The 14,562-nt window shown below is 58.0% G+C and overlaps 1 protein-coding gene across 2 annotated transcripts; it reads left to right on the forward strand.

Annotated features, from left to right (window-relative positions):
• The first annotated feature begins 1,576 nt into the window (after positions 1–1,576).
• On the forward strand, positions 1,577–14,325 carry BDH1 (3-hydroxybutyrate dehydrogenase 1). Of its 2 annotated transcripts, none has more exons than XM_081862946.1 (7): positions 1,577–1,683; positions 4,057–4,185; positions 10,822–10,894; positions 11,633–11,743; positions 12,655–12,796; positions 13,162–13,314; positions 13,668–14,325. In XM_081862946.1, exons 2-7 carry the CDS (start codon positions 4,091–4,093, stop codon positions 14,135–14,137), a joined length of 1,044 nt encoding a protein of 347 aa, XP_081719072.1. In that variant the 5' UTR covers positions 1,577–1,683; positions 4,057–4,090; the 3' UTR covers positions 14,138–14,325. The 2 variants fall into 2 exon arrangements, with proteins under 2 accessions (XP_081719072.1, XP_081719071.1); XM_081862945.1 differs by lacking the exon at positions 1,577–1,683 and adding an exon at positions 2,449–2,804.
• Positions 14,326–14,562: the final 237 nt, after the last annotated feature.

The following is a 14,562-nucleotide window of genomic DNA, read 5'->3' on the forward strand; positions in this document are numbered from 1 at the left end:
AGGCAGCGGAGCTTCCTTGGAGGTGGCTCCACAATGGTTGCTACTTTGAAGATTTGCACCTTGCCTTTCAAGCAATGATTCTCAAGGCAGCAAACACGAAACAGGAAATATTACAAAACCCCAACAACGCCCCGCCAGGCCAGGCAGGCAGGCAGCGGAATGGCTTCATTGCTTCAGTTTGCAAGTTTTAGTCTGCTGTAAAGCTTCTTGCAATTGGATGTGTTTTAAGCTGTAAATTGCCCTGGAATCTGACATGATGAAAGGCAGCTTTAAGTAATTGGCTGTGTGGATTGCAGCATTTGGGACTTTTTAGCTTAGAAAAAGGTAAGAGGTGATGTTGAGGGAAGTCTGTAAAGTTACGCCTGCCATGGAGAAAGTGGGCAGAGCAAAGTTTCTCTCTCCCTTTGGCAACACTGGAACTCACGGATCTCCAATGAATGTCAAAGGATTCAGGGCACAGAAAGGGAAGTCCTTCTTCATGCAGAGCACAGTTACACTGTGGAACTCCCTCCCACAGGAGACAGTGACAGCCACCGACTTGGATGGCTTTAGAAGAGGAGGAATCCATGGCCTGGAGGAGGAGGAGGAAGAGAGGGCTACTGATGGGCTCCTGAGGGCTACCAGCCATGTTGGCCAGACTCTCCCCTTCCCAGCCCGGCTCCTGAATCCTAGTTCTGGGAAAGGGCAGGCGCAGAGTGTTGCTTTTGGGCTTCCCACCAAGGGCACCTGGTTGGCCACTGTGGGAACAGGAGGCTGGACGAGAGGGACCCCCTGGGGCCTGATCCAGCAGCCTCTTCGGAGGCACCACTCCCCAGCCCAGCTGTCTCCCAGGCCGCCCTCCTCAGGCCTTGCTCTGGCGCCCCCAGATCCCCCCCCCTTTGGGGAGCCCCGTCCTTCCCAAGAGAGAGGGAGGAGGACGGCGAGGGGCTTCCTTGGGGCTCTTTTTTTTTGGGGGGGGGAGCCCTGCCCAGGGCAAGGAAGCCAAGCCGGGCCCAAGAGGGCGGCAGCTCTCGCGATGAGCCACGGGGCTCCCGGCGCGGGAAGTTACCAAGTATCTTGTGTCGGGGGGGGGGGTGGGTGGGTGCTGCCCCCCCCCCCGTTGCCCGGCTCCAGCCGCGCTCCTCCTCGCCCCGGGGGCAAAGGGCAGAGGGGCCTTTTCTGAGTCCGGGCGGGGGCCGGGCAACGGGGGCTGCTTTGGCCCCGGAGAGAGGCCCCTCCCGCCCCGCTCCCTTTCCGCGCCCCCCTCTCGCGGCGCTACTCACGGCGAGGGCGCCGCCCCCACGGGGCAGCCGGCGGCCCAGCAGAGGCAGCAGCGCGGCGCCCAGCGCGCCCCCCACGCCCCCCACCCCCAGCCAGGGCGGCGCCACCACCGCCACCGCCACCACCACCGCCACCACCACCACCAGCACCAGCAGCACCAGAAGCAGCAGCAGCAGCGGCGGCGGCGGCGCTGCCGGCCCGGGCGCGAGGCGGGCGGGGACCCCCGGGGGCGGAGGCGGCGGAGGCGGCGGCGGCGGCGGCGGCATCGGCATCTCCTCCCGGGGCGGGCGGGCGGAGGGCGGAGGGCGGAGGGCGCGTGATCTCACTTCCTCGCCGGGCGGGCGGGCGGGAGGCGCCGGAGGCCGGGCCAGTCGCGGGGAGGACGCGCCGGCAGCCAGCGAGAGAGCGAGCGAGAGCGCGCAGGTGAGGCGCCCCGGCCGGGCCCGGGAGGGCGAAGGCGAAGGCGAAGGCGAAGGCCGGGGCCGGGGCCGGGCCCGGGGAGGGAGCCAGCCTGCTGGCCAGGGGAGCCGGGCGGGGCGGGGGCGGCGCCGGGCCTCCCTCCCCCGACCCGCCTCCCGGCTCAGCCTCTCAGCGCCCGCCGCCTCCCGGCCGCCCTTCCGGAGCGAGCCAGCGAGCGAGCGGCAGGTGCGCCCGCCGGCGAGGCCCTCCGGCTCCAGGCCCCGCCGGCCAGGCCGCGCGGCTGGGCGGGAAAGGGGCCTCGCGGCGCCTCGCCCCCCCCGCCGGGAGCAGGCCTGGGGGCCGGGGGGGGGCCCAGAAGAGGCGGCTTTCCGGGCTGGAGGGCACCCCAAGGCTCACCCAGTCCAGCCCTCCTGCTCTCTGGCGTGTGCTTGGGAGGAGGGGGGTGGGCTTCCCCTGCCCCCCCCGGCGTGTGAACCCCCCCCCGTGTGCTTCCCCTGCCCCCCCGCCCCCCCGCCCGCCCGCCCTTGACCCTGGGGAAGACCTTGCTGGGCTCCGGGCAGCTGCGCCGCATCTTCCGCCCGCAGTTCTGCGCCAGGAAGAGCCGCATTCTGCCAAGGGCAGCTGGGCAAGCAAAGGGCCTGCAGGACCCGCGGCCGCAAGAGATGGCAAGAGGCAAGAGCGGCAGCTGCTCAAGGGATCAGGCTGGCAGCCTCTCAAGTGGGTCCGTCAAGCCCCTCGGAGTGGCCCCTCCCGCCTGGTTCTGGTGATGCCACATAAGGGCATTTGCATACCTGCTGCCCATTTGCATGAGGTGCTTTGTCCCTCGAGTTCTGGTGAGTGGAGAGAGTCCTGTGGGCCTGGCCTGGCTGTGCCCTTCTTCTCCCGGCCAGCACCCGCTCTCCTTTCTGCCCCCTCCCCACACGCTGCCACCTGCAGGGCCTCCCCCAGCCCCTCACTCTTGGAACTGACCTACGGGTTCTCCAGAGACCACCGGGAATGACATTCCTGCTCCTCTCCTTCCTGCTCCTGCTGCTGCTCCTCTCCTAAAGGGCTCCTGCCCTCCCAGCTCTGGGGCAGGCAGCTCCCGTGCACCCCCCTCCCCGTTAGCATGGAGCCCCACGCAGGTAAAGGGCGGAGGGCAGGGCAGGTGGCCTTGCTCAGGGACAGATGCGGGCAGGAGGCATCCATTGCCCCCTTGGCAGACCTGTGGCAAAGGTGGGGGTTAGTTGAAGCGGGACATGGGGAAGGTCACCCCGGGGGAAGCAGCTGGGGGCTGCCCTTTCCAAGGCTGCCACGGGAAGCTGTGCCCGCACATTTTCCACTCCTCTTCGCCCCGAGAGGGATGGTCGCCCAAGTCCCAGCTGAGCTCTGTGGTCCAAGGACCCGTCTTGTCTAGCATCCCCTTCTCCTGGGGGCTGAGCAGGTGCCTCCAAGGGAAGCTCAAGGAGGATCCGCACACAAGAGCCACTCGCCCCCCCCCCTCCGGTGGCTTCCAGCCGCTGGCACTCAGAAGCCCGGCTGCCTCCCACTCCATCCCGGCTAGTGGCCATTGCTAGCCCTCTCCTTTGCGGAGGCCCTTTGGCCACCTTCCTCTCCCAGAGAGCCAGGCTCCATCGCTTCCTCCTGCGTGGCTTTATGAGTCCTGCCATAAAACAATCTCCAGTTATACAGCCCCAAGAGCAGCATTTCCCAGGAGGCGGAGGAGCCCCTCTTGGGCCTGCTGCCTCCCAGGCCCCATCGCCCTTTCCTTGGACGTGGATGGGGGGCTAGTACAGCAGGGGGCTCCTGCACAGAGACCAGACCACCAGGGCCACCAGATGGGCAACAGCTGCCTCCCAGGCCCCATCGCCCTTTCCTTGGACGTGCCTGGGGGTGGATGGGGGGCTAGTACAGCAGGGGGCTCCTGCACAGAGACCAGACCACCAGGGCCACCAGATGGGCAACAGAGATCCTGAACAGGGATGGTGCCCATAGGAGGGGCTGCAGCTACGAGAGGGACCCCTCCCCCCCGAGGCAGTTGCTTGCCCCAACCGCCACGTTGCCTTCCGCAAAGAGAAATCTGGTCCTGGACCTGAGAAGAGCCCCATATCTGGATGAGACCAAGTGCCAGCTGAGTCCAGCACCCTGTTCTCGCAGTGGCCAACCAGGGGCCCGGGGTTTGTGATGCCACCCGAAAGCATGTTGCCCACACAGAGTGCCTTCTGTGTTTTTAGGCAGAAGGGCTGGACGTTGCGTGAGGAGCCTGCTGTTATCTTGATGTGTGGGGCGGGGGGAGGAGGCTCCCTCCTTTTGGACCCTGTTTTATGGCTAAGAGGCCAGTGGGGCCATAAAGGTTTGGAGCAAACAAAGGTGAGGTGTTCCTGCCCTCTCTTGCAGAGCCCAGAGGAAGACTCCGGCTGTGAAGACACCCATGGCAACCATCCTCGCGGCCACCCGCATCTCCCGGCCCCTCGCCCAGCTGGCCACCAAGACCTCCCACCTGAAGGATGTCTCCGCCAGCCTTCGGTAAGTGGCCTTGTGGGGAGGGGTCTGCAGGGGAGTCCCTGGGGAATTGCCCCTTCAGTAGCAGGGAGAGGGGCTTCCCCTCTGTCTCTGGCCATGAGGGGCCCTCCAGCAGAGTCGCCCGATTAGGGGACCGTTTCCTTCCCCCTCCAATCCCCAAATTTCCTCCAGGCATTGCAGCTTTGCCACCCTGAGGGTTTAGCAATTGGGAAATGGAAAGCTGCCTCCCAGGGGTGCCCCCTGGCCTCCCCTGCTGCTGTCGCTGAGCCCTCTGTGGCCCCATCCCTTGAAAGGCTCCTGGAGACGTCCTGATCAGGGCATGATGCCAGGGCAGAGCTCAGAAGCTGCCTCACCTGCCCGCCTGGCAGGGCTCCCTAGATTGGCCAGGACTCTGGGTCCTAAGGTGGGGGTCCATTTCCCATGGAGCAAGACGCTCCTGACTGCCCCATTCAGGAGCCAAGGTGCTGCTAGGAGAATCCTCCTCTTCCCTCCTCCTTCCTTGGAGCTTCCCGGGGGCATCTGGCTGGACTAGCTGGGCCCCCCGGAAGGCCAGGTGGGCTCAGGTTGTTCGGAGGGTAGGCAAGGCACTGCTGCTTGGTGTGGCAAAAGGACCTGGCAGAGTTGGCAAGGGGGTGGGGGGGGAGAGAGACCCCCACTGAGGGGAAGTGGGTCAGTGCAGGGTCCATTTTTAAGGGACTCAAAGGCACAGGGATTTTTAGGGGCCTCTTTCCAGCCAGTAGGCAGGACCAGCCAGTTGAGAGACCTCCCCAAGAATGGCTTCTTCCCTGACTTCCCCATTTTCTGCAGACTTGGGGAAGGAGGTGCCAGGATTTATCCTCTTCATTTGGCACCTCTGGCAGAGCTCAGCAGCCCCTTTCTGGCAGAGCAGAATTGCCTCCTCTGGGAGCCTCTGCGTGGCCTCCTTGGACTGCCCCAAGTTGAGCAAACAAGTTTCAGAAGAGTCCAGAAGGGCTGTCCGCTTTCCAAAGTCCCCCTGACACGTAGCCCCCCAAGGCTGCCGCCTGGCCCCCTCCCCTCCCTCCGGCCGCTAGGCTGACCTTTGGGAAGGATCAGCAAGATGACGTGGGGGCAAAGGGTCACCCTCGGCCACAGTCCCTCGGCGGGGGAGCTTCCAGCCCAGAGAGATTGGGGGGGGGGTCCTGCATTTGGGTCTGCCCCTTAGGACAAGCACTCTCTGGGGCCTGGAGATGCGGGGGGGGGGGGGGCTTCCTTGCCCAGAGGGCACAAGGGCCTCCTGCAGCCGCCCAGCCTCTCTGAATTAACACACACACACACACAGGCAGGCCTGAAGGGGCCGTAATCGTAATGAGATTACCCTGCTGGGAATAGCTGCGAGGGTGGATCCTGCCTCTCCTGAACAGCAGCCAGAAGGGGCAAGGGGCCCGGCCTGGACTTGGCAGGAGCAGCAGTTGGAGTCAGGGAGGAAGAGGAAGAGAGATGGGGATTGCAGGTGGGGAGAGAAATGGAGGGGGCAGGAGGTCCCTTCTTCCGCCTGCCCAGCTCTCTCTTCCCTCTGTCTGGCAGGGGGGAGCCTTTTCCAGCTGACTTGAAACTGGGGGCTTGTTTGTTTGTTTGTTTGTTTGTTTCTATGCCACCCTTTCGTCCCAGGAGCTCAAGGGAGCACAGATAGTTCTCACCCTCCTTGTTTAATCCCCCCCCCAACCCTGCAAGGTAGGTTAGGCAGAGAGGCGCAGCGACTGGCTCAATGAGCCAGGTGGGGCTTTGAATGCTGGTCCCTCCCAGGTCCTCGCCTGACACTCTCAGCACGGCACCATGCTGGATCCCTCGGGCAGCCGGAGCCAGACCTGTGGCCCTGTTCGGGTTGGCAGCATCAGGGGCAGAGGAGCTACTCCTGAGAGTGGTCAGGAGAGAACAAGAGAGCTTCTGCGCAGCCCCTTGGGGAGTGGGACCCGCAGCAAAAAGTCCTTGACCCTGGCCAGCCGGGGGGGGGGTGGAGGGAGGGAGGGAGGGGTGGTGTCATCCGATGAAAATAACCGCCTCTTGCCATGACGCCTCCTGGGAGCAGCAAACCCAGGTAAGGAGGGGCGCTGGGTGACTTCTCACGGACTGGGCTCTTGTGTGTCCCCCTCCCCAAAGAAAGAGCTAGAAGACCTCAGTTTCCTGGGAGGCAGCCTGGGACTTAGTCTGGGGCAAAATGAAAGGGGCTGGGCCCCATTGGGAGAGGTGGGCGCAGCACCATCAAGTCCAGGGCACAGGGAAATGGACAAGTGCCCAGAAAGTCCAGCAGCTCCCATGGGCTCTGGAAGAGGACTGTAGTCGTTTAGTCGTGTCCGACTCTTCGTGACCCCCTGGACCAGAGCACGCCAGGCACTCCTGTCTTCCACTGCCTCCCGCAGTTTGGTCAGACTCATGTTCGTAGCTTCGAGAACACTGTCCCACCATCTCGTCCTCCGTCATCCCCTTCTCCTTTCCCAACATCAGGGTCTTTTCCAGGGAGTCTTCTCTTCTCATGAGGTGGCCAAAGTCTTGGAGCCTCAGCTTCATGATCTGTCCTTCCAGTGAGCACTCAGGGCTGATTTCCTTCAGAATGGATACGTTTGATCTTCTTGCAGTCCATGGGACTCTCAAGAGTCTCCTCCAGCACCAGAATTCAAAAGCATCAATTCTTCAGCGATCAGCCTTCTTGATGGTCCACCTCTCACTTCCATACATCACTACTGGGAAAACCATAGCTTTAACAATACGGAGCTTTGTTGGCAAGGTGATGTCTCTGCTTTTTAAGATGGTGTCTAGGTTTGCCATCGCCTTTCTCCCAAGGAGCAGGCGTCTTTTAATTTTGTGACTGCTGTCGCCATCTGCAGTGATCATGGAGCCCAAGAAAGTAAAATCTCTCACTGCCTCCATTTCTTCCCCTTCTATTTGCCAGGAGGTGATGGGACCAGTGGCCATGATCTTCGTGTTGGTCTGCCATAGTCAAAACAAAAAATTCCTTCCAGTAGCACCTTAAAGACCAACTAAGTTAGTTCTAGGTATGAGCTTTCGTGTGCATGCACACTTCTTCAGATACACTGAAACAGAAGTCACCAGAACCTTCTATATAGTGAGAAGGTGGGGAGGGGTATTACTCAGAAGGGTGGGTGATTGGCAGGGAATGGGAATGGGTGATTGGCAGATAGCTGTGATGAGCCTGTTGACGACTCTTAACGACTGCAATAGCTGTGATGAGCCTGTTGACGACTCTTAACGACTCTTAACGACTGCAATAGCCTTCCTTTGAAAGGAATTTCTGAAATTCCTTTGTAATAGAACAGCTACTTTGAGATCTTGTATAGAATGTCCTGGGAGATTGAAGTGTTCTCCTACTGGTTTCTCTGTCTTGTGATTCCTGATGTCAGATTTATGTCCGTTTATCCTTTGGCGTAAGGTTTGGCCTGTTTGTCCAATATAGAGAGCTGAAGGACACTGTTGGCATTGGCTGTTGGCTGTTCTATTACAAAGGAATTTCAGAAATAGACTGGAAAGAGAAGCTGCTGAATTGCAACTTATTACCAAACTTAAAACCATGGAGAGACCTGGTCTGAACAAAGACCTTGGATTCTTATCTCATTATACATGACAAAGCCATTTTTCACCTTCTCACCCCTTGCTTTTTCCTGTAAGACCTATTGCAGTCGTTAAGAGTCATCAACAGGCTCATCACAGCTATCTGCCAATCACCCATTCCCACCACCCTTCTGAGTAATACCCCTCCCCACCTTCTCACTATATAGAAGGGTCTGGTGACTTCTGTTTCAGTGTATCTGAAGAAGTGTGCATGCACACGAAAGCTCATACCTAGAACTAACTTAGTTGGTCTTTAAGGTGCTACTGGAAGGAATTTTTTGTTTTGATCCAGCCCAGCCTTTCGTATGATGAATTCTGCATATAAGTTAAATAAGCAGGGGGACAATATACAGCCTTGCCGTACTCCTTTCCCAATTTTGAACCAGTCAGTTGTTCCATATCCAGTTCTAACTGTAGCTTCTTGTCCCACATAGAGATTTCTCAGGAGACATATGAGGTGATCAGGCACTCCCATTTCTTTAAGAACTTGCCATGGTTTGCTGTGGTCAGCACAGTCAAAGGCTTTTGCATAGTCAATGAAGCAGAAGTAGATGTCTTTCTGGAACTCTCTAGCTTTCTCCATAATCCAGCGCATGTTTGCAATTTGGTCTCTGGTTCCTCTGCCTCTTCTAAATCCAGCTTGCACTTCCAGGAGTTCTTGGTCCACATACTGCTTAAGCCTGCCTTGTAGAATTTTAAGCATAACCTTGCTAGCGTGTGAAATGAATGCAATTGTGCGGTAGTTGGAGCATTCTTTGGCACTGCCCTTCTTTGGGATTGGGATGTAGACTGATCTTCTCCAATCCTCTGGCCACTGCCGCGTTTTCCAAATTTGCTGGCATATTGAGTGTAGCCCCTTAACAGCATCATCTTTTAAAATTTTAAATAGTTCAGCTGGAATATCATCACTTCCACTGGCCTTGTTATTTGCAGTGCTTTCTAAGGCCCATTTGACTTCACTCTCCAGGATGTCTGGCTCAAGGTCAGCAACCCCACTACCTGGGGTGTGCGAGACATCCATATCTTTCTGGTATAGTTCCTCTGTGTATTCTTGCCACCTCTTCTTGATGTCTTCTGCTTCTGTTAGGTCCTTTCCCCTTTTGTCTTTTATTATAGAGATCTTTGTACAAAATGTTCTTTTCATATTTCCAATTTTCTTGAACAGATCTCTGGTTTTCCCCATTCTATTGTTTTCCTCTATTTCTTTGCATTGCTCGTTTAAGAAGGCCTTCTTGTCTCTCCTTGCTATTTTTTGGAAATCTGTATTAAATTTCCTGTATCTTTCACTATCTCCCTCGCACTTTGCTTGCCTTCTCTCTCCTGCTATTTGTAAGGCCTCGTTGGACAGCCACTTTGCTTTCTTGCATTTCCTTTTCATTGGGATGGTTTTTGTTGCTGCCTCCTGTATAATGTTACGAGCCTCCATCCATAGTTCTTCAGGCACTCTGTCCACCAAATCTAAATCCTTAAACCTGTTCCTCACTTCCACTGTGTATTCATAAGGGATTTGACTTAGATTGTATCTTACCGGCCCAGTGGTTTTTCCTACTTTCTTCAGTTTAAGCTTGAATTTTGCTATAAGAAGCTGATGATCTGAGCCACAGTCAGCTCCAGGTCTTGTTTTTGCTGACTGTATAGAGCTTCTCCATCTCTGGCTGCAGAGAATATAACCAATCTGATTTCGATGCTGCCCATCTGGTGATGTCCATGTGTAGAGTCGTCTCTTGTGTTGTTGGAAAAGAGTGTTTGTGATGACCAGCTTGTTCTCTTGGCAGAACTCTATTAGCCTTTGCCCTGTTTCGTTTTGTACTCCAAGGCCAAACTTGCCAGTTGTTCCTTTTATCTCTTGATTCCCTGCTTTAGCATTCCAATCCTCTATAATGAAAGGAACATCCTTCTTTGGTGTCATTTCTGTAAGGTGTTGTAAGACTTCATAGAACTGGTCAATTTCAGTTTCTTCAGCACCAGTAGTTGGTGCATAAACTTGGATTACTGTGATGTTAAAAGGTCTGCCTTGGATTCGTATCGGGATCATTCTATCATTTTTTAGATTGTATCCCAGTACAGCTTTTGCCACTCTTTTGTTGACTATGAGGGCCACTCCATTTATTTTACAGGATTTTTGCCCACAGTAGTAGATATGATGGTCATCCGAACTGAATTCACCCATTTCCGTCCATTTTAGCTCACTGATGCCCAGGATGTCAATATTTATTCTTGCCATCTCATTTTTGACCACATCCAACTTACCAAGGTTCATGGTTCGTACATTCCAGGTTCCTATGCAATATTTTTCTTTACAGCAATGGACTTTCCTTTCGCTTCCAGGCATATCCGCAACTGAGTGTCCTTTCGGCTTGGGCCCAGCCGCTTCATCAGCTCTGAATCTACTTGTACTTGTCCTCCGCTCTTCCTCAGTAGCATGTTGGACGCCTTCCAACCTGAGGGGCTCATCTTCCAGCGTCATAACTTTATATGCCTGTTGTCTTTGTCCATGGAGTTTTCTTGGCAGGGATACTGGAGTGGCTTGCCGGTTCCTGCTCCAGGTGGATCACGTTTGGTCAAAACTCTCCACTATGACCTGTTCATCGTGGGTGGGCCTGCACGGCATAGCTCATAGCTTCCCTGAGTTATTCAAGCCCCTTCGCCACGGCAAGGCAGTGATCCGTGAAGGGGCCGGGTCAAAAGGAAGTTGAAGGGTTAATTCAGGAGGGTCAGATCTTTCCAAAATGCCTGGGGGTTATGGGGGCCACAAGAGGACAGGTCTTTTTAGGGAATTGTAGAATCCTGGAAGGGACCCCCCGGGGCCATCTAGTCCCACCCCCTGCAAGGCAGCAGTCCAAACTAGGCGTCCCTGGCAGGCGGCCAGGCTCCCCAGCTGGACTGCTCTCCGCAGGGAGACAAGCCTGAGGGTTTGGGGGGGGTCACAGCCAGGAGGTGCTGGAGCCCCTGGAGAGGGAGGGAGGGAGGGAGGGACATGATGTTGGGGATCAGTTTTCCCGGATGGGAGCTTCTGCTGACCCAGCCGCTGGCCCGCTGCCTTCTCCCTTGCAGGCCCCTGCCTGAGATCTGTTCCTCGGTGTCCCGCCTGCAGGCCCGGCGTTCCTACGCAACGGAAGTGGATGAGGTGAGAGCCTGTGGAATTCACTGCCACAAGAGGGGATGAGGCCCATGCAGGGAGGGGCACAGAGATGGGGGGGATCCTGGGCCGCTCTTGGCTTCTAGAGGGTCTTCCTCCAGCTTCCTGCCTGAGGTGGGGAGGCAGCAGGGAAGGGTGGGGGCTGGGGTGGGGACTGGGAGGCAGCTCAGTGGCCTTTTCTGGTGGGGGCGGGGGCTCTTGTGGGGTGAGGGGCTTCCTCCCGGGGTGCCCCCTTGTGGCCAGCAGCAACACTGATCTTTCTGGGCTGTTTCCTAGAGGAACCTGAGCTGTCCATCCTGAGATCATAGAATTGCAGAGTTGGAGGGGACCCCAGGGTCATCTAGTCCCCCCCCCCCCGCAATGCAGGAATCTCAGCTGAAGCATCCATGACAGACCTCCAGGGAAGGAGAGTCCACCGCTGTCCTCTTGTGGAAATCTGTTCCCCTGTCAAACGGTTCTCACCATCAGAAAACTCCTCCATGGGGCCAGCCTGGGCTTCCTGGTTCACTTGGGGACATTCCCCCCCCCCAGCACTGTTTCCTTGATGGGGCTGCTGGCATTTCTGGGGGTGTCTGAAGACCCCAAAGGTTTGCTAGCAGGAGTCCTGACCTGGAGGGTTCTGGGTGCCCCCCGAGGGTTCTGGGTGCCCCCCCTTTTCATGAGAGGTGGGTGGAGGTGGGTCTGCTCCTCCCTGGGGGGTCTCCAACGTCCCCTTTTGTGCTTCAGATTGGCGAGAGGCCCGTCCTCATCACTGGCTGCGATTCTGGCTTTGGCTTCGCCCTGGCCAAACACCTGCACGAGCGAGGATTCATCATCTATGCCGGCTGCCTGCTCAAGGTAAGGGGGGGAGCTGGGGGGGGGAGCTGGGGGGGGAGGAAGGGGAAGCCGAAGCCACCAAGCCCCTCCTGGGCAGACCCCACCCTCCAGCTGTGCCTCCAAGCTGCCAGCTGTGCTCTTCCAGTGGGCCCTGGAGGGTCCCTGTCTCTCCAAAACCCAAACAGAGGGAGCCTGTGGATGTGGGCAGGAGAAGGTGTGGGGCAGCAGGCGGCCTGGGGGAAGGTTAGTTAAAGGCAGCTGGTCCCCCTTGGGGACCCCTCTCCAAACCCCCCTGCCTGGCCCAGCAGGGATGTGGGGCTCCCCCTGCTGGCCACACTGTCAAACGGCAGCCAGAGATGCTCTTCCCTTGCAGGAGAATCCCAGTCATCCTTACCATTTTCAAGGGCCCAAAATAGTTGGGTGGGGGGACAAAGCCTTTTCCTGAGTGCCTGGCCCCCACCTGCTGGTTCTGGCAGCCCTTCCCCTGGCTGGGAGACCCAAGGCAGCCGGCTGCAGCTCTTGCCTGCCCCCTGGTGGCAAGACAAAATGCCTCCTCTGCCAAATTGGTGTGGTGAAAGTCTGGCAAACGGCACTTTGGGTGAAATAAAACCATAAAATTGGCACAAAGTCACCTTTGCAATGGAATGGCACAGTTTCCTTGTGCTCATGGCTAAAAATGAAGAGAGAGAACTCCCCTCACTGTACAAAACTTTTTGGTTAACACAAACTGTTTTGTCTCCTTCGCTCCATGCAAACTGCCAGGGAGAAGATTCCCTCGTGTTATTTGGCCGTTGTTCTGCACACATTGCCTAAACACCAGCTTCTGGGTTCAGGGTGGGATATTTCAATATTTAGCTGTGTGACATTGTTGCATGCTGAAAGGATGTCAAAAGAAATCAGTAAGCAAACAAATGCCCCCCCCCCTTCCTCAGGAGCAGGGAAGGGGCGGCTCCAAGGATCTGGACGCCATGAAGAGTGACCGGATGAGGACCGTCCAGCTCAACGTCTGCGACAGTGAGGACGTTAGCCGGGCCGTGGACTACATGACCTCCACTCTGAAGATGCCAGAAAAGGGTAGGTGGGGGTCTGGCATGAGATCAGCCAAGGAAGGGGGTCCGGCAGCCCTTGGCTCCGCATGTGGCCCCCCATCTCCCCAGCCTCCTCCTCTGGGGGGACTTGTGGGGCTGTGCAGGTCTGCGGCATTGGCTGGGCCTGGCAAAGACGCCAGAGGCAGGAAAACACCCTCAGAACCCTTCCAGCCCCCTCCTGGCCTGAGGGCTCACCTGGTGCAGGTGGCTTGTGAGGCAGTCGGGAGGAAGCCCCGCTTGGCTGTGCTTGTGGCTTGAAGCCCCGTTCATTGCTCCCCCTCGGGGCACACAAATGCAATTACAGACGGGGTTATGCGATGACTGACGTCTCCGTGGGTCCTCTCCCTTCAGGGCTGTGGGGCCTGGTCAACAATGCTGGGATCTCGACCTTTGGGGAGGTGGAGTTCACCAGCATGGACACCTACAAGGAGGTGGCGGAGGTGAACCTATGGGGAACGATCCGCACCACCAAGGCCTTCTTGCCTCTCATCCGCAGGGCCAAAGGTGAGTGAGACGGTGGGGCTCCCCATAGCCGTAGGTCAGGGGTCCGGACCTGTTGCAGGCTCTGCCTCCACCATCCCTAACCACTGGCCATGCTGGCAGCTGGGCAGGGTGTGTCAGGAACCCTGCAGCATCCGGGGGGGGGGGGCTACGTGAAGGGAGGCCTTTGGGGTTGGTGGGTCTTTGGGAGAGGAGGAGGGCTGGGTCAGGGAGCTTTGCCCAGCAGCCACCGTGAGTCGGGGGCTTCCACCCCACAAGCACCTGGGGAAGGGGCCTGTGGCCAGAGGAGGGGCTTGTTGGGGGGCCCCTGCCCCTTGCTCTTCAGCCCCTTCAGGGTCCCCCGCTTCCCCCGCCAGGCCGCGTGGTGAACATCAGCAGCATGATGGGGCGCATGGCCAACCCGGCGCGCTCCCCCTACTGCATCACCAAGTTTGGGGTGGAGGCCTTCTCCGACTGCCTGCGCTACGAGATGCGCCCGCACGACGTCAAGGTCTGCATCGTGGAGCCGGGCAACTTCATCGCGGGCACCAGCCTCTACAGCCCCGAGCGCATCCAGGCCATCGCCGACAAGATGTGGGACGAGCTGCCTGAGATCGTGCGCCGCGACTACGGGCGCAAGTACTTTGACGAGCAGATTGCCAAGATGGAGTCGTACTGCAACAGCGGCTCCTCGGACACCTCGCCTGTCATCGACAGCATCGCCCACGCCCTGACCTCCTCCACCCCCTACACCCGCTATCACCCCATGGACTACTACTGGTGGCTGCGCATGCAGGTCATGACCCACATGCCGGCCGCCATCTCGGACCGACTCTACATCTACTGAGCGGGGGGGGGGGGACCCCTGCGCCACCACCCCCGCCACCGTGTCCACCTCCAGGAAGGGAAAGTAATGCTAAGGGTTACCCTGTACAAATTTCTCCGTAGTCGCTTGTCTAGTTGAGGTCCAAGTACTGTATTTTTAGGGCTAAGCTGTTGTTAATTTAAGCGTTTGAGGCTCCCTTATTCCTTGCATGGTGTGTCTCCAACCAGTGCTATTTATTTCCAATAGTCCCATTTTCCCCCTGCCCATCTCAGCTGCTTTGGTCAGAGTCCCTGCTGCATCGACAGCTGCCCTCCCTTGGGAGCCCCCCCACTTGAGTGGCAGGCGGGGGGGGGGTGGACCCTGTGCCCCTGGCTCCTTCCACCCAGCGCCCAGAAGTCCTAGAGCCCCTCCCTCTGGGCTGGAGCTGGGGCTCCAAAGGAGCCATT

The sequence above is a fragment of the Podarcis erhardii genome (genome assembly GCF_964252035.2).
Source record: "Podarcis erhardii genome assembly, chromosome: 5".
NCBI lineage: Eukaryota > Metazoa > Chordata > Lepidosauria > Squamata > Lacertidae > Podarcis > Podarcis erhardii.

Excerpts from the sequence above, each read along its gene's own strand:
- BDH1 (XM_081862946.1), top strand. The coding sequence starts at position 4,091 with ATGGCAACCATCCTCGCGGCCACCCGCATCTCCCGGCCCCTCGCCCAG. Across the intron at positions 4,186-10,821 it reads GATGTCTCCGCCAGCCTTCG|GCCCCTGCCTGAGATCTGTT; the intron begins GTAAGTGGCCTT and ends TCTCCCTTGCAG. Across the intron at positions 10,895-11,632 it reads ACGCAACGGAAGTGGATGAG|ATTGGCGAGAGGCCCGTCCT; the intron begins GTGAGAGCCTGT and ends TTTGTGCTTCAG.